General features: G+C 41.5%; 1 protein-coding gene across 1 annotated transcript in view; it reads right to left on the bottom strand.

The window, feature by feature from the left end:
* The window catches only part of LOC142194877 (myosin-binding protein H-like), a 103,296-nt gene that overhangs the window by 917 nt on the left and 75,388 nt on the right, over positions 1-26,991 (bottom strand). The window contains exons 7-10 of the mRNA XM_075264301.1: positions 24,009-24,168; positions 19,229-19,365; positions 2,953-3,139; positions 908-939 (exon numbers count right to left, since the gene is read on the bottom strand). Coding sequence (XP_075120402.1) covers positions 929-939; positions 2,953-3,139; positions 19,229-19,365; positions 24,009-24,168 — 495 coding nt within the window. The 3' untranslated portion in view covers positions 908-928. The remainder of the gene's footprint in view (positions 1-907; positions 940-2,952; positions 3,140-19,228; positions 19,366-24,008; positions 24,169-26,991) is intronic.

Below are 26,991 nucleotides of genomic sequence, written 5' to 3'. Positions count from 1 at the left end.
ATGTTCATTTAGCCATAAAGTTTACACATTGATAAAGTGCTAAAGGGAAAAAAATCCATCAAACAATTTATTATGCAATTTCTCTTAAGCACAAAAATACCCGATGATCTGCCATTAGGGTATATAGCAGCATGACAAAGGAAAGGAGTGCTGCTGGGCATTTGAGGACCAGATTTTGTTGTAATAGTTTTCAGCTGCTATGTCTTATTTGCAGAGCACCTTAAGTACCAGTACAATGGACTCTTTTTCAATACTCTGCATGTGGTCATAAACTGCTCTATGGGTATATGATGGAGCTCTGAATGGAAAGAGCGCTATTTGGCTTTTTGAGGGCAGATTTGGCTAGAATAGTTTTCAGGTACCATGTGTACAGAGAACCTAAAATAACAGTACAATGGAGTGGCACCATTTAGGAAACTATACTATAATTTATCAAAGGGTATAGTGCACATTTTGACTCCACAGCTGTTTCACACATTGTATTAACATTGGGATGTAAAAATTACAAAACGTACTTTAGCCCCAAATATTACATATTCACGAGGAGTAAAGGAGAACATGCAGTCCACAATTTGATAAGTAATCTCTCCCAATTAGGTCTGGTTCACATCTGCGTTCGGTGTTCCGTTCAGGGAGTCTGCATAGGGACCGCCCGAACGGAATACCAAATGCATTGACTACAATGGGGTCTGTGTGTTTTCCGTGCGGTGTCTGCAATTGTCATGCAGAGAGAAAAGTACTTTTCAACAAAATCAGAAAAGTGGAATTCTCAAAGAAGTGGCCTCATTTTGTAAACTGAACCCTTCAAGGAATTAAATAAGGGGCATGGCAAGCATTTTTAACTCTTAAATGTTGTATTATATTTCTGATTCTTCAAAAATTAAGGCTTTAGCATTTCATTGCATACCTCGTGATGAAAATTCTGTGTTTATTGTGGCACTGTGAAAAAAAATTGTAATAAATTAATGACTTTATTCTTATGCAAAACAAGGTAAAACCATCATTGAACAATATATATTATGTGTTCTTTGATTCTATTGAAGGCAGTGGGTCAGTACCTACACTTGCTGCTACAGTTTGCACAGTGAGGTAGCAGCGTATGTAAACATTACAGAGACCTGTAATGTTTCAGGTATAGGTCATCAACATTAAAAACCAGATAAGGCTAGGTTCACATCTGCGCTCGTATTTCCGTTCAGGGGGTTCGTTTGTGGACCCCCCCAACAGAAACCTAATCCACATGAAAAAGTAATTACCTTATGAAACCCGCGGTTTCCAGTGCAGTTGAAATTTTTTCTGTAGCCACCACACTGATTTTGTTGTCCGATAGGCTATTTAAGATTTGTTAAGTCTGAAGGGCCGTGTCAATCAGGGGGGCATGATTTGAAATCCAATTAGAGGCAGATAGTGCAAGTGCTCAGAATAGCAACCCTTGCTGCTTTCTCCTGCCTGGCATCACCCTTTTGACAGTACAAAGCCCATATAGCATAGACACCAAAGTTAACAGCATTGATTGCTGAGGAATGGTGGGGGCTAGAAAAAAAAATTCCATTTGGGCTAAATCATTGGAGCTGCCTATTAACAGATGCTAAGAACTGGAGTTGGTGGAGGTGGTGAAAGGTCCACATTAAAAATAAAGTTTTGTCTCTTGGAATTTAACAATGTAAAAAAAATTAAATAAAAATGAATGGTCCTTATGGGTACTGTGGGGAAGATAGCTCAGTAGAAGCAGTGGTACAGACCCAAACAGTGAGAGACAGGGACAAAAACCTTGCAGCAAAGCGGATTATTTAAGAAAAACAGAAAAATAAATAAACCTTTACATCAGGTATAAAAATTAGCAAAATAAAATACAGCCTTAACTTCAGGCAAAATAATGTCAAACCAAAATCCTATTTGTCTGACCACTAACTAAACAGAAAATACTAACTGTATGTTTGGCTTACTACCAGACACATGAAATCAACCAAAAAAAACTGTGCCATACGCAAGGCTCTCAGTATCAGGACAGACACAGTCACATCCTCTTCTCTCAGGATCTGCCCTGAACTGCAGGCTCAACAGGCTTTTATAGCCCAGTAATGAGCCTATTACCCACACCTGGGGCTGAAGCTTACTCCAGACCTGCCCTGGACCACACATAAGTTAAGAATCTGGGGCTCATATAGTGTGATTTCAGCACTTTGCACTTTTTAATACCGGTACATATTTTTTTATTTTATTTTTTTACTACTTTATTAGTCCCCCCCCCCCCCTCCCGGGGCTCGAACCTGCAATCATTTGAATGCAGTCTATGGGAGATTCGCTAAATACTGTAGCATTTGAGGATAGAAAATGTTAATAAAAATTTGGCCGAACCATAAATGGTCACTATCTTTTTAACAAACTTTATCAATAGTACAAGCACATAATACTTTATAATATATCTTAGATAAAATGCTTTTCTCTTCACTTATCTGGCTCTCTTCCTGTCTCCTTCCCAACCTGCTAAACTTATTCATTATGAAATCTCAGCTTGACAGCAGTCACTCGCAGAGGACATTCCTATCTAACCCCAAGTGCTATATACTCTTAAGAACAGTACAGTACTCCTCAATATACGTTCTCCATGACTCTGATGACGCTTTTAAGAGAGATAGATTCCTGCCGGTGCATCCAGTAGTGGCATTCCACTCCGCATTAGGCCTAAATGAATGGGCCTAGTCAGAAGGGAGGTGTCATGAGACGGACGTCCGCAGCTGAATCAGCGGCAGAATCCACCTGAATAAAGGACAGGTCGCTTCTTTTCCCTGCTTTCGGAAAAAGGAAATGACTGGCTCCCATTGATTTCAATCATTTTATTTCTGCAGCGTTTTTAGCTGTGTTTTTGCTCTTTAGAGCCTTATCCTTCCAGTGTCTATTTCTCAGTGATTACAAATCATAATAAGAAATGAAACAAAGTATAAACTGTACCTTTAACATTCAGCTTGCAATCTACAGTTGCCTCTCCCAAAGGATTAATTGCTTTGCATGTATACACACCACCATCAAAGGGAGAAGGCTTGCGGATTTCAAGAGAACACACTCCTTGATTCACAAGAGTCCGGAATTTAGGGTCTTCTCTGATTTCCATTTTGTTTTTCATCCATACTATTCTAGGCTTTAAAAATATATATATTTTTTTTATTAGAAACATTTTAAATCTACAAAGAACAACTGTGCAAATATTTATACATTTTGTCACGGTTAATAAATACATTATAAATAATAGTAAAACAAAATTAAAGATCAAAACAACATTCAGACCTTTACATAGTCATATACAGTAGCATACAACAGAACAAAATCAGTAAAAATATTAAGTACATATTTTTTTAACCTCCTATATAGATATCATATAATTAATTTAAAAACTATTTATTTGATACATAAAATACATTAAATTGTATCTAAAGCAAAGTTGCTTTCTTGCCAGAAAATGGAGAGTATGTTGTGAATATGGTGTAGATAATCCCTATTGATTTCAGCGTGTGGAACAAAATGCAGGAAAAACTATGTCTGTACAAAAAAAAAAAAAAAAAAAAGATGGCAATGCTGGCATTTTTTTTTTCTCAAATAACCTCCATGACAAAACTTAAGTGCGGCGAACCCCGGGCTGCATTCACACGGAGTAACGTGTCGTGTGACCCGGCACGTATACGCTGTGTGAGATTTTGAGTGCCGTATACGCTCCCATTGATTTCAATGGGAGTTATTCTCGTATACGCCGCATTATTTTGTGGCCGTGATTTTGCGGTGCTCAAAATCTCACACGGCGTATACGTTACTCCGTGTGAATGCAGCCATGTTTACATGGATTTGATGGTAATGTAGTAACACCTACAGTTATTAATTTGGAGATAAAGTGAACAGTTACTGCAACTAAGTCAGAAAATGTGAAAGGGAAATACTAAAATAGGTTTTTTTTTATATGCATTAAAACCAAATCATGAAATTAAAAACACCAGACATGCAGAAATATTGCGGGACTGTTAATAGATATCGTAGTCCCTAGGGATTGAGCTGTTTGTCCCCCATTTATTAAATCATATGCCCTTATAATCAATATGCACTAAGGAGTTGTATAAATATGACATACCCGAAAACTATTCTAGCACAAACTGCCCTCCAAAAGCCAAACTACGGTCTTTCCGTTCCGAGTCCCACCATGGGCCCATACAGCAATTACAGCTTTTGAAGAACAGATTTTTACTGGAGTGGGTGAAATGTTGCAATGAAAATGATATTATTTTTTCTGAAAACTGTTATTTGGGCACAATGTAGAAATCAGAAGGAAGGAGCACCATTTAGTTTTAAGGTAAGCATTTGCTGGAAATGTTTATGAGCGCCATGCCTCTTTTGCAAAGCCCCTGAAATATAAGTACAATTAACTCCAGAGAACTGACCAAATTTTGAAAATACACCGCTTAGGGGGCGTTCACACTACGGTCGGTGTCCGACAGGTAGTGTCCGCTCCTAGTGTCCGCTCAAAATCTGGCACGGACATTAGGAGCGGACACTAGCTCTGTCCGTGACACCTGTCATTCACTTAAATGGGCATCGGGTGCGTTCTTTTGCACTCTGTGCCCGTCCTTCCCTGTCCGCAAGTGAAGATGTCCGACTTCTCAAGCGGACAGAAAAACCCTACATGTCGGGTTTCTCTGTCAGCTTGAAAAGTCGGACATCTTCACTTGCGGACAGGGAAGGAAGGGCACGGAGTGCAAAAGAACGCACCCGATGCCCATTTAAGTGAATGACAGGTGTCACGGACACAGCTAGTGTCCGCTCCTAATGTCCGTGCCAGATTTTGAGCGGACACTAGGAGCGGACACTACCTGTTGGACACCGACCGTAGTGTGAACGCTCCCTTAGGGTATTCAAGTTTTGTTTGAGGTTTCATTGATGCTTGTAGGGTTCTTTGTGTATGTCACTATATTCTGAGACATTATATATATTTTTTTCTATGTAGCTATATGAGGGCTTGGTTTTTGAAGCATGGAAGGGCATTTTTTTATTAGGACTATTTGGGGGTGCATATAACTTTTTAAACATTTTTTTAGCCCTTTAGGGAAGCAGGGTAGTTTGTAAGTTAAAGCTCGGTGACTTTTTTATATTTTCCTTCCCTGCTGGTCAATGCATTCCTATGCCGAGATGTAGCAGTGCTGGCACTGCTACACTGGAGATTTAGCAGAGCTGAGTGTACGCTGCTGCACACTCAGCTCTGCTGCATCGGACTGCTACATCGGACACCACTGCTACATCGGCCAGCACTGCTACATCGGGCCGTGCGCTCAGCTGGGTTACTCCGGAGATGCAGCCGAGCAGAGCGCACGACCAGCACTGCTACATCGGATATGAAGCAGAGTTGGCCGTTGGCTGAGCTCGGCTACTCTGGAGTAACCAAGCTGAGCGCACGGCCCGATGTAGCAGTGCTGGCCGATATAGCAGTGTCTGATGTAGCAGAGCTGAGTGTGCAGCAGGGTTCAGCTGAACCTGCTGCACACTCAGGTCTGCTACATCGGACTGCTGCATCGGACACTGCTACATCAGCCTGTGTACAGGGGGCACTCAGGGTCCGACGTCATCTTCAGCCACACATCATCTTTCAGCGATGTCCTCGGATCCCGTCTAACTCACAAACTGACATTGATTAAAAAAAAATGGCGCAGGTGCATGCGCAGTAGCAGTATGCTAAGGCGCATACACCCGCACCATTTTTTTATCAATGTCAGTTCGCAAGTTAGACGGGACCCGAGGACATCGCTGGAAGAGGAGGCATGGCTGAAGATGACATCGGACCCTGAATGCCCCCCAACCCCCCCACCCCGTGCATGTTAGGTAAGATGAACATATTCTGTTTTAAGGGGCTATGTGGGGCTCTATCAGCATAGTTTTGCTGACAGAGCCCCTTTAAGCGCTGCCGCTCTAAGGCTAGATATGATGAGGGAGCTTCCGCTTTCTCTCTCGCATGGACCACCCACCACACTGCGCTCCACCGTGGAGCACAGACTGAACTGCACATGTCCGCTCCATCAATAACCTTCCACCGTGGAGCGCAAACCGCATCATGCATGCGCGCGTGTATGCAGCGGCCGTGAGCGGTCTTTATAATACAGAGGAACCGCTTTGAGTTATGGAAAGAAAGGATGAATCAAACGATGCGTAAATACCATAGAAAGGATGAATCAAACGATGCGTAAATACCATTTCATATTAGGGGTAACTGTCAAAGTGGAAATGTGGATACATATATAACCAATGAATTTTATGTGATTTAAATGAAAAACTTAAACTAGTACATATCACATATAAAAAATAAACATATACATTTATCTAAATATAAAATTCATAATGGATACAAATGTATATATCTAAAACCTAGCAGTCTATAAGTTAATTGGATGGAAAGAATATCGATCAATATAATAATTTTTATTAATGTTATAAAAATTATTTAAAAAAAAAAATCAATCATAAGGTGCCGACATTAAAGATACCAGAAAACTACTAAAAACTGCTAAAAACTACTTGGTTACATCCTCGGAAGCTGCATTTAAAGGGGTTGTTCCATGAAAAGCATCCTAGCTATACTGCTAGTTTATGTGGATTTAAGACTTTTCCTAAATACATTGTTTTATCAAAACTGCTTTGTTTGGCCGCTATCTTAATGTATTCACTTCATTGTTGACACTGTGTTTCTATGGCCACTGGGCTTATCTGCTCATTTCCCAAGTGATGTAGCTGCCTGCTCTCAGGGGGGAGGGAGGGGCTAACATATCATGATAAACATATCACTCAACATGTACAAAAATATAAACAAATTTTTATTGCATTAATTTTAACCCCTTCCCGACATGCGCCGTAATAGTACGGCACGTGTCGGGTCTGTAACTATGGCGACCGCCCGGGAGCCGGGCGGCCGTCATAGCCGCCGGGTGTCTACTGCTTTAAGCAGTAGACAACCGGCTCTAATGCCTCCGATCGGTCCCCGGACCGATCGGAGGCATTAACCCCTCCGGCGCTGCTGTCAAAGGCGCCGGAGGCGCCATCTTCCCGGCGGCGCATGGGCGCCGCCATTTTGGCAGGGATCGCCGGCTCCTGGAGCATGCTCCAGGGCCGACCCCCCGTTGCCATGACAGCCGGGAGCCTTGTTAAGGGCTCCCAGCCAGTCTGCAAATTCTCTCTTTTGCAGGCTGGTGTATGCAGCCTGCAAAAGAGATGATGATTTTTTGCAATGCATTGCAATGTATTAGCATTGTAATGCATTGTATTAGTGATCAGACCCCCTGGGGTTCAACACCCCTAGGGGGTCTAATAAATGCAAAAAAAAAAAAAAAAAAAAAGTAAAAAAAAATATAAAAAAATATAAAAAGAATTAAAAGTTCAAATCACCCCCCTTTCCCTAGAACAAATATAAAAGTAGTTAAAAACTGTGAAACATATACATGTTAGGTATCCCCGCGTCCAAAATCGCCCGCTCTACAAATCTATAAAAATATTTTTCCTGTTCAGTAAACGCCGTAGCAGGAAAAATAGTCAAAAGTGCCAAACCACCGTTTTTTCACTGTTTTAATTCTGATAAAAATTTGAATAAAAAGTGATCAAAGCAATAACATTTCCCGAAAATGGTAGAACTAAAAAGTACACCCGGACCCGCAAAAAAAGACGCCCTATGCATCCCCGTACACCTATGTATAAAAAAGTTACGGCCGTCGGAATATGGCGACTTTTAGAAAAAAATTTTTTAACACCGTTTTGGAATTTTTTTTAGGGGTCAAAATGTAAATAAAACCATATAAATTTGGTATCCCTGGAACCGTACCGAAACACAGAATACAGGGGACATGTCATTTTGGCTGCACAGTGAACGCCGTAAAAACAAAGCCCGTAAGAAAGTCGCAGAAATGCATTTTTTCTTCAAATCCACCCCATTCTGAATTTTTTTCCTGCTTCCCAGTACATTATACAGAATAATTAATGGTGGCATCATGAAGAAAAAATTGTCCCGCAAAAATTAAGACCTCATATGACTCTGGGAGCCGTGAAATAAAAAAGTTATGGGGTTTAGAAGGAGGGGAGTCAAAAACGAAAAACGAAAATCAAAAAATGCCATCGGCGGGAAGGGGTTAAAAGCAGATGGACAAGCAAATACATATACAGGGACGAACAACTACCCAAATAGGCCGGAATCGGCGTAACTACACAATTTAACTATATTTAATACAAAGCCAAAATTAGTAGGCAGTAAAGTAGATCAAAAAGTAGCTCCCAAGTCACAATGATATTAGGGTGTAATATCTATTTGCGAAGGCTAGCGCCGAAACGCGCGTCGGGTGGCCAGTCTTGGCGTTCTCTTCACGGGTCTCCCTTGGTAATTTCTGGTTATGGGTGAGTAACTCTGGATCTATACCTTATGGTATATATTTTACTATTACAACGTGTGTAGTTTGGTCTCTTTGGGGCATGCACCCATTCTTTGCAGTTTGGTTTCTTTTCAGTACGTGATATACATGCTGCATTTCCAATGCAGCACGATTAGATTAAAAACATGGTCCCCCCTTTATTTGCAACATATAGGAGTGGAATGTTCATGCTAGCAGCACCCTCTCCTGATTTGTAGATTACTTTGACACGCTATCTACCATGTATAGGTTATTATTAGAGATGAGCGAGTAGTACTCGATCGAGTAGGTGTTCGATCGAATACTACGGTATTCAAAATACTCGTACTTGATCGAGTACTACTAGCTGTTCGAAGTTAAGAATCGATGCAGAACCAGCGTTGATTGGCAGAATGCTATACATTGCCAATCAACGCTGGTTCTTCTCCTACCTTTAGAAGTCTTCTCCCTGCGCAGCATCCCGCGTCCTCTTCTGGCTCTGAATTCACTCTGCCAGGCATCGGGCCTGGGCAGAGCCGACTGTAGTGCGGGCATGCGCAGTCGGCTCTGCCCAGGCCCGATGCCTAGCAGAGTGAATTTAGAGCCGGAAGAGGACGCTGGACGCTGCGCAGGGAGAAGACTTCTAAAGGTAAGAGAAGAACCAGCATTGATTGGCAATGTATAGTGCCAATCAATCAGTGCCAATCGCTTGTAGTGCAGGCATGCGCAATCGCTGCACAGGGAGAAGAATCCAGCCCAACCCTCACTCATGGATTTGGTAAGTAGAATTTGATCGAATTTTGCGTACCCCTGAAATGAGCATTTCCCCCCATAGACTATAATGGGGTTTGAAACCCGTTCGAACAGTCGAACAGTGTGCGGCTGTTCAAATCAGATTTCAAACCCCGAACATTTTAGTGTTCGCTCATCTCTAGTTATTATATCTTGTATATGGTATACTTTACTTATGGAAGATACTTGACTTCCTCTTGCGTTGTATTGGTATAGGTCTATACTGCCACACAGTGGCGCAAATAGATATTACACCCTAATATCATTGTGACTTGGGAGCTACTTTTTGATCTACTTTACTGCCTACTGATTTTGGCTTTGTATTAAATATAGCTAAATTGTGTAGTTACGCCGATTCCGGCCTATTTGGGTAGTTGTTCGTCCCTGTATATGTATTTGTTTGTCAATCTGCTTTTAAAATTAATGCAATAAAAATTTGTTTATATTTTTGTATGTTGAGTGATATGTTTATCTCAAAAACTGTTTCCAGTTTTTTTCGTATTTATCTGTTTAGAGATAACAACACGACCTAAGAAGAGCATGATTATGATTATTTTTCACTAGAACATTATATTTTTTGATAATCATCGTGCCATGCTGTTGTTCTTATATACATTTAATTGAATTTGGCTGATAAGGGCTGAGATAAGGAGTCTGTTACCTCTGTATGTAATGCAAGCTGACTCAAATCCAGCCCTGCTACATCAGTTTCCACATCAGCTTTATACTGTGGTAATGCATTTACAACCAATCCCTCATTACTGACTGCAAACATAGCAGAGCAAGTGAAGTCCCGTCCACCAATGTGCTGAGAAATCCAGGAAGTGAAGAGAGCACAGAGCCTGCAGGCTTTAGAACAAGAGTTATGGGAATACCCCTTTAAACCTGCTAGATGTACTGTGTTTAATTTGTAGATCCAAAACATCTCCCTTTTGTTTAGGGTAGATATTCTGTCCGTAACCTCAGGTGGTATTCAGTCAATGGGGGTGACTCGGAAACCACTGAAATCTTTATTATGATATCTAGCCGCATGGCGCGACACGCTGTGCTTTTCGAAACCGTTTAGAACAATTGACCGATGTTTATTCAAACGCTCATTTAACTGTCTAATGGTTCTAACTATGTACTGGAGGCCACATGAGCACTCCAGCACGTAGATAATGTAGATGGAGGTGCAGATTAAATGATGTTGTAATTTAAAAGATTCACCAGTGGATAGACTGGTGATCTTTTCGGTTTTATCTTTTACTAGTAGAATACACGCAGCTTCGCCAATGTAAAATATGTTACATTTTTGGTTATTAGAGAAGAGCGAACACTATTCGAAACAGCTGTTTCGAATAGCATGCTCCCATAGAAATAAATGGAAGCGGCCGGCACGAAGACTTTGCTGGCGGCCAACCGCTTAACACCCCCGCTACGTCCATTCATTTCTATGGGAGCTTGCTATTCGAAACGGCTGTTTTGAATAGTGTTCGCTCATCTCTATTGATTATGCTAGCTAAAGTAAAATTTTCAGTGTCATATTGACATTTTCAGAGTGCTACAGTAAATTTTATTTTGCACTTACCGAGGCCCCTAATTTTACCACAAAAAACTTATTGACTCGAGTATAATCCGAGGGGGAAAATGCAGCAGCTACTGGAAATTTTCAAAAATTAAAATGGTCAGAGTTTTTGGGTGCAGTAGTTCCTGGGAGCTGGGGAAGGGGAGGGGGTGTTTTGGTTGTCTGTCTGTCCCGTCCCTGAGTTCGAGGACTGTTTTTTTTTTCCCCCACTTGGAATTCAGCCTAGCTGAGTATAGGGTATCTGCAGAGTGCTCCTATTAAATCCTCCCGACGGAACAGGAGAACTGCAGATACCCTATATTCAGTAGACCGGGCACGTTCAGACACAGGGATACCTAATGTGTATGTATTTCACAGTCATTTTCTACTTTTATATGTATTCTAGGGAAAGGAGTGCTTTAGAACTGTTATTTATTTATTTTTTATTATATTTTTTTAAAGTTTTTTTTTTTTTTTTACTATTTTCTGGGAGATTCTATACATTATTATTGCGGCTGGTCATAATAGTGTGCGCAGGAATGTGGGGGTCGTGTCGGTCGGGGGTCTTCAGGGGGCATGTCAAAAGTTCGTCACGAGGCCCCACCATTCCTAGTTATGCCACTGATTTACTCCCAATTAACAACATAGTGCAACTCTTCCCCCTCCCTCCAGTGCAATCTATAAGTAGTTCACAGACAAAAGAGTAAAATGGGTTTACAGTTACACAACTATCTATTGTAGGGCTTTTTGGTAAACAATGTTTCTTGTTTTACCTTCAGGTGCATACCTGTATATGAAAAGATTTTTGGGGTTACCCACTCTAAAGCAAGCAACGTACAACTGTCCATGTGAAAAACACGGGTTCTCCAAATTAATGCCGGCTACTTTAAGTGATTGGCCTTTTGCTTTATTTAGGAAAAGTTCACACTGGGTGTTTTGGACCGGAACCTAAAGCAGTCCAAAATATGGGTAGCTGTAACTGGGTCTGTGATTGGCCCACATGGGCCCGTGAATAGTTGGTGTGAATGAGCCTAGTTGGGAGGTAATGTCTTCAGGCGGATGCCGTGTGGCGAAATGGCCTGAAGAATGAGCATCTCGCTTCTTTTTCCAATATTGCTGCTCAGTAAGGCTGCTTGCACACTACAGTATTTTTCACGGGTCTCTGGGCCGTGGATTCTGCAGCTTCATAGACTTCTATAGAGCTGCAAAATTCACAGCTTTGTGCACAAAGAAGTCTATGCAACCACCAAATCTATGGCCTGGAGGCTCGTGAAAAATACTTTAGTGTACAAGCAGCCACTAAGGAGGTTAGACGTGTTTCGTCAGTGCGTGCGTGTGTATGTGTGTGTGCACGTGTGTGGTCAGTGTGTGTGTCTGTGCATGCGTGTGATCCATGGGTATGTATACATGTGTGCATGCAAGTGTATGGTCAATGTATATGTTTGCATGTATGTGCGCGTGTGATCCGTGTGTTTGTGCGTGTGCAGTGCAAGTGTCTATGCGTGCAATAGTTGTGTGTGCTCTGTTCGTCCGTGTGTATAGTGTTCATCCATCCAAGTGTGTTTGCATGAATGCGTGCGTGTGTGTGGTGTGCATGTGGTATTTATGGCGTGGTGTGGTATTTGTGGGGTGGTGTGTGTGTTGTGTGTCTCTAGAGTGGACTTGTGTTTGTGTGCTGTGTTGTGGCATTTGTGTGGTGTTGTGCTTGTGGGTTGGTGTATGTGTGCTGTCTATGTGATGTTTATATGGTGTATGTGAGATGTTTGTGTGTTGTGTGTGGTGGTGCGGCCCCTTCAGCAGCGACTCTGTGGCGCTGTTGCTATAATCTATCTTTGTCAGTCACAACTGATGTTTTCCCTCAGCGCTTTAACTTTCACTTTTCCCCATTATATGTATAGGGCCTAACTTCGGGTGCCCAAATCTCATGACAGGGGGGACGCTAGTGAGATGTAACGTGCGCAGTATTCTGCTCCTGTGGGTGGAGAAGGGGGCGTGCCAAAATTGACCCTAACCGGTCGAGAACTGTGGATTTGTATAGAGCAGACTACTACAGAATTTGAGCTTTATATATATATAGATTGCTTTGCAGCATTTGCACCTGCTATGGTTACAAAAAAAAGCTACCCTTACCTGTAATAGCAGTACTAAGGTTTTCTTTTTTACAGGGCCGTAACTTACTTGGAGCAACCATACTTTTTAAGGTTTTTGCCCTTCGAAAGGTAAATTTAGGTTTTTCAGGAATGATTTTACCCAGAAAGGGATCATTTTGAAGTACCAGCCAATGTTTTAATATCGTTTTATGAATATATTGGCATGCCGTTATAAAGTTGAAATCAAAATTCTTAGATTGTATTTTCTTTCTAGGGGCAAGACAATCCGCTTGGCTCTAGTTCCTGGCTTTCTGACATGCATTTAGAATGATTTCTTTAGGGTATCCTTTAGCACGAAACCTTTTTGTCAGTATTGAGCTCTGTGTTTCATAGTCGGTGTTCTAATATGACGGAACTGGCCATAGGGAACATTCTGTTTCCACTTTTTGTGGTGGAGACTATTAAAGTCTAATAGACTATTACAGTCGACCGACTTAAAAAAAGTCTTAGTAATAATCTGCCCTCTTTCACTGCTCAATATCAAATCTAAGTATTCAATGCTTTTTGCATCTGATTTACCAGATAAATGTATACCCAGAGAATTGGAATTTAAGTGTGCTGTAAAAAGTTCAAAATCTGTCGATGAGCCATCCCAGATGAAAATCAGGTCATCAATATATCGTTTAGAATATATAAAAATTTTTATATAAGTATTCGATCGAATATCAGGCCGTTCGATGTATTCGATTCCAATCGAATACCAGGCCGCAAACGCAGTAAAAATTCGTATCCCCTCCCACCTTCCCTGGCGCTTTTTTTTGCACCAATAACTACGCAGGGGAGGTGGGACAGGAACTACAATGTAGGAATTGAAAATTGGAAAAAAAGTCCACAGTCCAGGTACTGGAGAGGGGCTGCCAGCACCCAATTCACTCCTCCTCCTCCTACAACCCCAGCCCCTTCTCCATTATGTACTAATAGTCAAAAAAACCTTAATTTTTTTTAATTTCAATTAATTTTTCATGGATACCCCCCAAGGGCCTGCAAATCAATTTTTAGGGCTCCATCTCAAGGGCCTGCAAAATAATTTTTAGGGCTCCTCCCAAGGGCCTGAGAATTAATGTTTTAGGGCTCACCCCCAAGGGCCTGAAATCTAATTTTTTAAAACACTGCTTCTACAAGGCTCTAGTCACCCCAAGGGCCAAAAAATAAAACACTGCTGCTACCAGGCTCTAGTCACCACAAGGGCCAAAAAATAAAACACCGCTGCTACAACACTGCTGCTACAAGGTTCTAGTCACCCCAAGGGCCAAAAAATAAAACACTGCTGCTACCAGGCTCTAGTCACCACAAGGGCCAAAAAATAAAACATTGCTGCTATAAGGCTCTAGTCACCCCAAGGGCCAAAAAATAAAACACTGCTGGTGCATGGCTCTAGTCACCCCAAGGGCCATAAAATAAAACACTGCTGCTACAAGGCTCTAGTCACCCCAAGGGCCAAAAAACAAAACACTGCTGCTACAAGGCTCTAGTCACCCCAAGAGCCAAAAAATAAAACACTGCTGGTGCATGGCTCTAGTCACCCCAAGGGCCAAAAAATAAAACACTGCTGCTACAAGGCTCTAGACACCCCAAGGGCCAAAAAATAAAACACTGCTGCTACAAGGCTCTAGTCACCCCAAGGGCCAAAAAATAAAACACTGCTGGTGCATGGCTCTAGTCACCCCAAGGGCCAAAAAATAAAACACTGCTGCTACAAGGCTCTAGTCACCCCAAGGGCCAAAAAATAAAACACTGCTGGTGCATGGCTCTAGTCACCCCAAGGGCAGAAAAATAAAACACTGCTGCTACAAGGCTCTAGTCACCTGAAGGTCAAAAAACACTGTTGTTTAAAGGCTTAACTCACCTCAAGGGACAAAAACACTGTATTTTAAAGGCTCTACTCACACCAAGGGACAAAAACACTGCTGTTGCAAGGCTCTACTCACTCCAAGGGCCGAAAGCACTGTATTTTAAAGGCTCTACTCACGCCAAGGGACAAAAGCACTGCTTTTTAAAGGTTCTACTCACGCCAAGGGCCAAAAGCACTGTATTTTAAAGGCTCTACTCACGCCAAGGGACAAAAGCACTGCTTTTTAAAGGTTCTACTCACGCCAAGGGCCAAAGGCACTGTATTTTAAAGGCTCTACTCACGCCAAGGGCCAAAAACACTGCTGGTGCAAGGCTCTACTCACTCCAAAGGCCAAAAGAACTGTATTTTAAAGGCTCTACTCACGCCAAGGGACAAAAGCACTGCTTTTTAAAGGTTCTACTCACGCCAAGGGCCAAAAGCACTGTATTTTAAAGGCTCTACTCACGCCAAGTGACAAAAGCACTGCTTTTTAAAGGTTCTACTCACGCCAAGGGCCAAAGGCACTGTATTTTAAAGGCTCTACTCACGCCAAGGGCCAAAAACACTGCTGGTGCAAGACTCTACTCACTCAAAGGGCCAAAAGCACTGTATTTTAAAGACTCTACTCACGCCAAGGGACAAAAGCACTGCTTTTTAAAGGTTCTACTCACTCCAAGGGCCAAAAGCACTGTATTTTAAAGGTTCTACTCTCGCCAAGGGCCAAAAGCGGTGTATTTTAAAGGCTCTACTCACGCCAAGGGCCAAAAACACTGCATTTAAAGGCTCTACTCACGCCAAGGGCCAAAAGCACTGTATTTTAAAGGCTCTACTCACGCCAAGGGACAAAAACACTGCTGGTGCAAGGCTCTACTCACTCCAAGGGCCAAAAGCACTGTATTTTAAAGGCTCTACTCACGCCGAGGGCCAAAAGCACTGTATTTTAAAGACTCTGCTCACGCCAAGGGCCAAAAGCACTGATGGTGCAAGGCTCTACTCACTCCAAGGGCCAAAAGCACTGTATTTTGAAGGCTCTACTCACGCCGAGGGCCAAAAGCACTGCTTTTTAAAGGTTCTACTCACGCCAAGGGCCAAAGGCACTGTATTTTAAAGGCTCTACTAACGCTAAGGGCCAAAAACACTGCTGGTGCAAGGCTCTACTCACTCCAAGGGCCAAAAGCACTGTATTTTAAAGGCTCTACTCACGCCAAGGGACAAAAGCACTGCTTTTTAAAGGTTCTACTCACTCCAAGGGCCAAAAACACTGCTTTTTAAAGGCTCTACTCACGCCAAGGGCCAAAAACACTGCTGGTGCAAGGCTCTACTAACTCCAAGGGCCAAAAACACTGCTGGTGCAAGGCTCTACTCACTCCAAGGGCCAAAAGCACTGTATTTTAAAGGCTCTACTCACGCCAAGGGCCAAAAACACTGCTGGTACACGGCTCTACTCACTCCATGGGCCAAAAACACTGCTAGTGCAAGGCTCTACTCACTCCAAGGGCCAAAAGCACTGTATTTTAAAGGCTCTACTCACGCCAAGGGCCAAAAACACTGCTGGTACAAGGCTCTACTCACTCAAAGGGCCAAAAACACTGCTGGTGCAAGGCTCTACCCATGCCAAGGGACAAAAGCACTGTATTTTAAAGGTTCTACTCTCGCCAAGGGCCAAAAGCGGTATATTTTAAAGGCTCTACTCATGCCAAGGGCCAAAAACACTGCATTTAAAGGCTCTACTCACGCCAAGGGCCAAAAGCACTGTATTTTAAAGGCTCTACTCACGCCACGGGCCAAAAACACTGCTGGTGCAAGGCTCTACTCACTCCAAGGGCCAAAAGCACTGTATTTTAAAGGCTCTACTCACGCCAAGGGCCAAAAGCACTGTATTTTAAAGACTCTGCTCACGCCAATGTCCAAAAACACTGTATTTTAAAGGCTCTACTCACGCCAAGGGTCAAAAGCACTGTATTTTAAAGGCTCTACTTACGCCAAGGGACAAAAACAATGCTTTTTAAAGGCTTTACTCACGCCAAGGGCCAAAAACATTGCTTTTTAAAGGCTCTACTCATGCCAAGGGCCAAAAACACTGCTGGTGCAAGGCTCTACTCACTCCAAGGGCCAAAACCACTGCTGGTGCAAGGCTCTACTCACTCTAAGGGCCAAAAGCACTGTATTTTAAAGGTTCTACTTACGCCAAGGGACAAAAACAATGCTTTTTAAAGGCTTTACTCACGCCAAGGGCCAAAAACATTGCTTTTTAAAGGCTCTACTCATGCCAAGGGCCAAAAACACTGCTGGTGCAAGGCTCTACTCACTCCAAGGGCCAAAACCACTGCTGGTGCAAGGCTCTACTCACTCTAAGGGCCAAAAGCACTGTATTTTAAAGGCTCTACTCATGCCACGGGATAAAAACACTGTATTTTAAAGGCTCTACTCATGCCAAAGGCCAAAAGCTCTGCTTTTTAAAGGCTCTACTCACTTCAAGGGCCAAAAGAACTGCTTTTTAAAGGCTCTACTCACTCCAAGGGCCAAAAACTAAATCTCTGCTGTTTAAAGGCTCAACTCACCCAAAGGACTAACAAATCTCTGCTGATGCAAGGCTGAACTAAGTTAAAGGGCCTAAAACTCTGCAGGTAAAAGGCTGAAGTCACCTCAGGGGCCTCAATCTCTGCTTGTAGCTCAGCTTAAGGGCCTTAACTTAACTTGGAAGTGCTCACGTTAAGGGCCATAAAAGTGAATTTTTGAAGGTCTTACCACATCACACACACACATCCACAATGACAGTTCAGGGTGGATACTGATGGATTTCCCATTGCCTATTCCATCTGTGGTTGTCATGGGCAACGTGATTTAAAGGGGTGCTTGTTAATGTTTGTTGATATTAAATTTGGGTTTGTGTCCATCCATTTGGGGAAGAAAGAAGGTTTCTAGGTATTTTCCCACTTTGATAGAGTTTTTTTAGATTGTGAGCCCCACATAGAGCTCACAATGTACATTTTTCCCTATCAGTCTTTTTAGGAATATGGGATGGAAATCCATGCAAACACGGGGAGAACATACAAACTCCTTGCAGATGGTTTTTTTGCCCTTGGCGGGATTTGAACACCAGAACTCCAGCGCTGCAAGGCTGCAGTGCTAACCACTGAGCCACCGTGTGGCCCCTCCTGATAGAGGTTTTTTGATTGTGGAAAGTGTGTAGTTGATAGGCTGTGATGTTAGGGTAAAACAGTGACTTTGGCTTGTTAGAGGCCCCCAGGCATGCTTCCCCTGCTGTCCCAGTTGCATTCCAGAGGTGTTGGCATCATTTGCTGAGGTGTCATAGTGGACTTGGTGACCCTCCTGAGTCAAATAGTGGGATCCCCTGAAACGAAGCATTTTCTCCCATAGACTATAATGGGGTTCAATATTCGTTCGAATAGTCGAATATTGAGCAGCTATTCGAAATGAATAACAAATATCGAATATTTTACTGTTCACTCATCTCTAATGTTCACTAAAGATAAGCGTTTTTTAGAAAACACCCATAAAAAGGTTTGTGTAACTGGGAGCCATTCTGGTGCCCATCGCTGTTCCTTTATTTTTTATAAATAGTTTACCATTAAATTGGAAGATGTTCTTTTTGAGAATGAACTCGATACTATTTAATATGAAGGTTTTCTGCGAAATAGGAAGAGATGGATGAGTTTTCAAAGTTGTTTCTATCGCAGCTAGGCCAAAATCATGGGAAATGTTACTATATAAGCTGGTTACATCTAGAGTGGCCAAGCGATATGTATCTTTCCACTGAATGGGAAGTAGATCCTCAATTAGTTTCGCTGAGTCTCTTAAATAAGAGGGTAACTTCACTACATATCTTTGTAGGATCACGTCTACATATTCTAAAAAATTTTGTTATAGCTTTTAGACCAGAAATAATTGGTCAACCCGGGGGATTCTTAGCAACTTTGTGCACCTTAGGACAACAGTGCTACTGACGGATTTTTTTTTATATCAAGGAATGCTCTCTCTTTCTCTGTTAGGATACCCCGAATATATGCGTCATTTATCAAAGATTTGTATTCCTCCAGATGGAGCGAAGAAGGGTCTGTTTGGAGGGGGGAATAGTAGTCTGTATCTGACAGTATACGTTCAGCTTCTTTTATGTATACTTCTTAATCCTGTATCAATATACCTCCTACCTTGTCAGCTGCTCGTATTACTATCTCTGTGTTATCCATCAGAGATTTACAGGCATTCTATGAATAGTTTTGAGTACTATTTGCTCAACACTACTCAGGTACACTTTAGCATAAGGCCCCCACATAGTGAGCTGTAACCAAAAAGTGCTGCGGGAAAAATTGTGACAGAAACGCATTGCAGTTTTTCCCACAACTCTTTTCACAGAAAGTATTTCCGTAGCTATAACTTATATGGTGCAAATCACATTTCCACTGCAAATGTATTTATGTAATGTGTGGATGGGAATCGTGGCTTTTAAGGTGACATTTTCATATCAATGAAACTAAGAATTTCTTACCTTGGGAGTACCACGTACACTACAAAACAGTTTTGTAGTATATCCATTTGTTGTTGTTCTGTCATTAAGGGGCTGAGTAAACTGTGGAGCTTCTGCAAAATCACACTCTTTATATTCAGGAGGCTTGTAAGCAATTGCTATTTAAATATAAAAATAGGAAAAATAATTTGTTAGTTATGGTAGTTATGGTAACTTGGCATATTAAATTCACCTACTAGAGATAACAAGATCTGTATCTTAAAAAAACTTCACTGAACTGAATCACTGGTCTAACATATAAATAAATAAAATCTAACTTTTATTAGGTGAAGCCGATAAAATTCAAATTCAAACTAAACTAAAGAAGTGCTCAAAGTTTATTCTAAATACTAAAGGTAAGACTGACACACCTTGAGGGGGCGTTCATACTTGCACCTGTGCCCGCCCTGTCTCTGTCCTAATCCCCAGAGAAACTGCATAGGGAATGGCTATGTAGTGGTCAGTTTTAAAACCCATTCATTCATCCGAATTTGTGTCTGTGCAAAAAGAAAGCGGTTTCCTCACGGAGAGTCTGCATGCGGACACGGGCGGTTTGCTTTAAAAATCCATTCAAATGAATGGGTTTTAAAACTGACCGCCGGGAAGCCGTCCCTTGTGTAGTACCTCTGAGGATTAGGACGGAGAAAAGGCAGGCGGACACGGGCGCAAGACGTGAACGCCCCCTGACTTGGTTAATGATATTTCAATAAGGCCAGGCAGTGATGAATGACAGCAAGGTAAACTTCCAGCCCATTTTCACTTTCTGCTGCTACCAGTATCCAAACTTTTCCTAAGACTCTAGTGGTGAGTCAGAGGACAATTATTAAGGACCACTATCATGTAGCAAGCATGAGTCCACTGACACCAAAATGGACATGTTATTCAAATTTTCTATGATTCTTTTATCAATTTAGTTTATGGAGCTTTATCAGACCCCTGATGTTGATTTAGGAAACACGTAGGGTCTTTATACAACCCCCCTACCGAGTTCCTAAAGAAATTCTGCGCAACTGTACCTTGCACAAGGTTGTCACATTAAATATTTATTTGATGAAGATGTCTCTTTTGTTCGTTCACTTAATTTTGGTAATTAACATGAATAAACTAAATCAAATGATCTCCTGACAGATAAATCTAATGGTGACTAATCTCTTCTTATTCATCTGGATCTCTCAGCAGCATTTGACACTGTTGATCACTCTGACTCACTATGCTCCACTCCATGGACACCACGCTCTCTTGGTTCTTCTCTTATCTTTCAGTCCGCACTTTCAGTGTATCATTTGGGGGCTCTATCTCTTCCCCTCGTCGTTGGGGTTCCTCAGGATTCAGTTCTGAGCCCCTTGCTCTACTCTCTCTACCCAGCCCCCATAAGATAAACCATCACCAGAGTTGGCTTCCAGTACCATCTTTGTGCTTACGACACCCAACTATGTATCTCATTCTGTGACATTACCCCTGCACTAATATAGAACAATATTGACTGTCTCTCTGCTGACTCAAATATCATATCTTCTCTTAATCTGAAACTGAATATCTCAAAGACTCAACTACTGCTGTTTCCACTAACCCTGATATCCCCATTTCAATCTTTAGCCTTACCATAACTCCTAGACAGTATGCCCGTTGTCTCGGGGTTATGCTTCAGAATTTTCCTTCACTCCCCATATCTAATCACTCGCACACGTCATCTCCATCTCAAAAACAGCTCCAGAATCTGGCTTTTCTTTATCACAGATACAGTAAAAATCCTTATTGTTGCCCTGATTCACTCTAAGCTTGACTACAGTAACTCCTTACTAATCAGTCTTCCCTTTACTAAACTCTCCCCTCTACAATCTATTCTGAATGCATGCTCATCTAATCTGTCAGTCTAAACGCTACAGTGATGTCTTCTCCCAAGTTGGACAACTTCTCTGCAATGCTGTACTCTGGACAATCAAATTAACTTGCAATTTCTACAGCAGGGGTCAGCAACCCCTGGCACGCGTGGCATATTTTGCTGGCACGGCAACCAGCACTGTACCTTTGTGTATTAAATGAAGACGGAGCGTCCATTCAGTTCTCTGCTGGAGCTGAGGTAAAAGACACTCCCCCTTCTCTGGCTTCCCTCTCTGCCCACCAATAAGAGGGGTGAAGAAAGATCAGGAGGCGGAGCTCTCACTATACAGCACAAGGATGCTACCTGGACCCTGCTGTTACACGTGAGGAGCTCCTGCCGTCTGCAGCTTTGCAATATAAGGGCCCCTTCACATGGCGGATACGCTCACTGCTTTGTAGCGTGTAAACGTTCCGTAGCAGCGGTGTCTAAAGCAGTTCCCATTGTTTTCTATGGGAGCCGGCATACGTGCGCTCCCCATAGAAATGAATGGAAAAAGCAGCCCATTCATTTCTATGGCGAGCGTGCGTCTGCCGGCTCCCATAGAAAACAATGCGATCTGCTTTTAGACGCCGCTACTACGGAACGTTTACACGCTCCAAAGCAGTGAGCGTATCCGCCGTGTGAAGGGGCCCTAAAGGAGGAGAGCTCCGTTGAGCAAAGTGAAAGTGAAACAACACCAGGTACACACTGGGGTTATTATGGCTATTAATGTCTGGCATTTGGGGTTATTAATTTAGTTTTAGTAACTCCATGTGCCTCACATTAATAAGAATTAACCCCATCATGTCCCTCATATTAACCCCTGTGTGCTTCACATAAGGGTTACTAACATGTGAGACATATGAGGGTACTAATAAAGGACATATATAATTAAGATATTTAATTATTACCTCCATATGTCTCACGTATCAGTAACTCTTATGTGAGGAACACAGGTGTTAATGTGAGGGATATGATGGGGTTAACTGCTATTACTATGAGGCACATGGAGTTGCGAACCTGTAATGCACATGACCAGACATTCTATCCACAACTGTGGATAAAAGTACAGATCTATACATTTCTATGGACCGATATATACAGCCATTCGCTTTGTGGCAGTATATCTGGGCCAAATTGAAGAGCTGAAAATTATGGAGCAGGTCCTATATCTGTCCTATACATACCCTATATCTGTCTGCATTTGTGGCCCTGTCAATTCAATTTTAATGCACAAGTCAGTGAAAACCACATCCATACCATTTATGTGAAGGAGGCTGAGGCCCCACATTGGGGAAACACAGTGTTTTTGTTGCAGATTTTGCTGTGGGTTTTTTTTTAAGCTAAGAATGGCTACAAAAGTAATGGAAAATATACTAGAAGCTTTTTATACTTCTCCCTTCTGCTCAATCCAATCCTAGCTTGGCTCAGAAAAACACAGCAAATTCTGCAACAAAAAGCTGCATTCCTACAACACGGGGCCCAAACTTAGACTGAGGCCCCACGTTACAGAAATAGAGCTTTTTTTTTATTGCTCTTTGGTGTAAGTGTGACACTCATTAATTCCTGGCTGGGGTTTTACTGTTACCGCACAGTTAGGAATTAAAAGTGGGGAAAATTAATCTGCTTTTCACTTACAGAAAAGTGAAGTTACCGACGGCTGGGGACTAGATGCAGCATCTAGGTACACAGTGTGTCACTGCTCTACAGGTGTTACCTCACTCTGCTCCCAGTCTCATACATTTACCACTATTTTGGGGTTAAACATATATTTCCATCGCTTCTAATGGAATGGTACAGGTGTATCAAGGCAAATAGCGGAAGGGTATCTGGCTGGGAGCACAGAATGACAGCACCAAATTTTCCCAGCTTCTTACTATTATCCCAGGAATGTTGTATGTGCCAGAGTAAGAGGTTTATTGATATACTGAATAAGCGGGGGAAAATAAACAGTACTGTGGAGTCAAAGTTGGAGTGTCGGAGATTGGGCCAATTTTGGGTGGAGTTGGAGTCACCAACTCTGGCTTCAAATGATAATGGTTATTTCTAATTACATTATACAATTATTGGTATTGTATAATTAATTAGAAGCATCCCTTGTTGCATATTTACCTTCATACAAATGTAATGCATTGAGGAACTTTATTGCCATTTATGAGTCAGAGTGGGAAAAGAAAGAGGAGTTAGGGTGTTTCGGCCTACTGATTCCACAGCCCCTGAAGTGCCATTGTAAAAAATCTAGTAAGGAAGTGTCTCCACCATTTACAATGAGAACCATATTGGCTTTCTCATTGAGATATTGGATATATAAGGCAAGAGGAAGGCCATAGTTCCATTCAGACAGAGATATGTGGAGGAAATGCTGCTAGACCATACTAGGTCTAGGTCTTTTCCACCTAGAAATTAAGAAGTAAGGTGGGAGGTTGAGACCTGCTTAGGGCCAAGACTATGCCAGCCACAGCTCTTTGTATGTTCTCTATCAATTGCCTATTAGCCAAAAATACTCTTCATTATACATTCCATTTATTGTAATAATAAATTATTTGCTGATTTGGATAACCCCTTTAAGGAATGCAATTTGATGGTAAGACACATAATACATGCTACTACAAGGGGTCGTTCCCCAACTTTGAAAGAACAATAGGTGACTTTCATGGGTTTCAAACTCATTTGTTAGCAGGCAGCAAACCTAACCACAAACCCACAGACCAAGGTCTTGATCATATTTTAATACTTCAACTGCACATATGCTTCTTACTCCTCACTCTTTCTCTAGTACTTAGAGCATGGTCTGTCAAGCTGCCCCAATTTCTTATTGATCATAGTATGAAATTAAATAAGACTATAAAATCAATTTTGTTTGCATAATTACATAATATAAACAGTAAATAAATAACTCACCTGTTTTTTTAATGAAAGCACAATCTTTAGTAACTGCAGCTTTTTCACTGAGGCCACATAAATTTTCAGAAAACACTCTGAAGTAGTAGGAATTTCCAATAATCAAGTCAGAAACAGTGCAGTTAGTTTGGTGATAATTTTCAAGAACTGTAAACCATTCCTGAAACATTAAAATATTTACAGCATTAGTGTAATTACGGAAGCTGTGATTTTGTTGGCAGCAAGTGGAACTAAGGGTATGTTCACACAGCGGAAAATGAAGAATAATTTCCTCTTAATTTTCCGCACGCGTTTTCGTGTGGGCTAGCCCTGAAGGAATGCCGATGCAGTACATCAACATTCCGACGCGGCATCCCATTCCTCATTAGGCCCGGCTAAATGGGATTAATTAAGAGGATGTCTCGAGCTGAGGACCCTGCGGCTGAATCAGCTGCGGAATCCGTGGCAAGATCGAGCAGGACGCTTATTTTTTCCATTGAAAACAATGGGAGGTGGATTCTGGCAGAAATCTGCTCCAGATTCGGGGGCGAAATCAGCCCCCAAATCCATGGCAAATTCCTCCGTGTGAATACACCCTAAGCCTTTCAATCACTGTGCACACAGTATTAACTGTCTGTTTATATAACATTAAATGGTATGAGGTTAGGCTGTTTTAAGTATAAGTATAAAAGTTAAGCTAGCCGTGTACACTCATTTTACAGTTCTAAAATATTCTGCCTTGTCACAGTGTACATGCGAAATAGGGGAATGAAATTAATTGTAAATACAATGTACAGATTCAGCCATCACCAGAGAAATTAGCGAGGCGCACTGCTGCATTAGGGTTCAGTGTTTTGAGCTGGAACATCGGTAGTATAAGGTATGAATGTCACCTATTTTTTGCTATATACATATTTACTATATATTATAGTTAAAATCCAGTCTGACCCGGTATGAAAAAAAGGTGGAAATATGTAGAGAAAGGCAGATTTCAAATAACCTTCTGATGGAATCAGTTGTAACTATAAGGCTAGGATCACATCTGCGTTGATCTCTCCATAGGAGACTTTGCTGCAGATCTGACTAAAATCAGCAGACAGAAAAGTTCTCAGTTTCAGTATAAAATCGACAGAAACCCAACAAACCACATTATTGTCTATAGGGTCTGCGGGTAACACCTTTTATAGCAGACTGGGTCTCCACCATTCACGCTCCCATTACGGAAAGACCAACGCTACTGAGAACCTAGCACAGTCATGGCAAGTGACACACCATTGTCCGAAGTGGCAGCCTCGGGCGGCGCTTCATGGAACAAACTACAGTGCACCCTAGAGTTGGAAGCATAAGGCAGCCAGGACTGGAACATTGACAAATGAGTAAAAATTATTGGCCGCTACTCTGTGTGGGGGTGGGGGAATAAAAAGGGGGTCATATACTGCAGGTGGGCTTCATTATAACAAAATGTTCAGTGCGAAAGCATGAAGTGATAATATTAAACAGAACCCGCTGTCAATCAATGGGATCTGTAGGATAAAGGTGAAAAACAACAGCATTATGTCATGATTTATTCACATAAGGGGTACAGAGCAATGTTATGTGACTCCAGCTGGTATCTTAGCTGTTGTTGTTTATTACATGTGTGATTTTTTTTTTTTTACTGTAGTTTTAATGCAATACTTGATTTATGTGGGGGAGGAGTTATGCACATGTGTGACTATAGGAAGTGGCCCTTTAAAAAGAGCTGCATATGTCAGTATGGTACTCTATGACTAAGGCTGTTCGCTGAAACTCTTGAGCAGTAGCTTCAGTTCCTTGCTGATGTTATTTTAATGGTGAGAATTAAGGCAAAGTTTTACATGGAAACCGCTCCATGCTGGAAATGATTGTTTTTGGATTGGAAGAGCACTCCAACTTCTTTTTCCGTACATGGAAAGAACCATAAGAAGAATTCAGGGTAAGCAATGCCTCTACTATAGTGAAAAGTGGAAGTGTGACGTCCTTATGTACATATCAGTAACTTTAGAGTGTTGTTTCTCCCAATACATAACCATACAATGTGTGTGTACAACTAGCTGATACTTTCTATACACTAAAAATCAATAATCTCCAGGGAGCTACCTCTTTTCTCTTTTTTTGAGCTACTAAAATAGGTTATGATAGTTGAACTGACAAAAGCTAAAAGGGTTCTGTATTCATTTCTTGAAAGAAATAATATTATTTATTATGTGTACTACATTGCTGTAGATGGGACTTTGAACAAAAGATGTATTCTGTATTCAAAATGGCTTTTCTCTTTCCAATTTTCCTACCAACTATATCTTAGCAGATAACTAAAATGTAATTAAATAAGAAGACTATAAAGGCAACAAGAAAGTTTGTGTTTAGAGCCTTAGAAAAATATTATTGCAAAATATAATATTAAAGGGGCTCTATCAGCAAAATTATGCTGATAGAGCTCCACATATGCGTGAATAGCCTTTAAAAAGGCAATTCAGCAGATTCTGTGAAAATGGACACTACTGATGGTAGCGTGAACGCCCCCTAAAGAAAGTCAGGATTTATTTAAAAAATGTATTACAGCAGTGTATTCGTGGCTCTTAGCTCTCAGCTTAAAACATTTTAAAAAGGGAATACAAAAACTTGCTCACAGATGGACATATGTGTGGAAATATAGAGAGATTTTGTTAAAAAATTATGAATTAGTCTTTTCTGAAAACTAAATTCTACAGAGTGCAGATAACCTTTGATTCACCCTTGTACAGTCCTATGAAAAAGTTTGGGCACCCCTATTAATCTTAATCATTTTTAGTTCTAAATATTTTGGTATTTGCAACAGCCATTTCAGTTTGATATATCTAATAACTGATGGACACAGTAATATTTCAGGATTGAAATGAGGTTTATTGTACTAACAGAAAATGTGCAATATGCATTAAACCAAAATTTGACCGGTGCAAAAGTATGGGCACCTCAACAGAAAAGTGACATTAATATTTAGTAGATC

This window comes from Leptodactylus fuscus, chromosome 2 (genome assembly GCF_031893055.1).
Source record: "Leptodactylus fuscus isolate aLepFus1 chromosome 2, aLepFus1.hap2, whole genome shotgun sequence".
Taxonomy (NCBI): domain Eukaryota; kingdom Metazoa; phylum Chordata; class Amphibia; order Anura; family Leptodactylidae; genus Leptodactylus; species Leptodactylus fuscus.
This window is presented reverse-complemented; position numbering and strand designations above follow the sequence as displayed.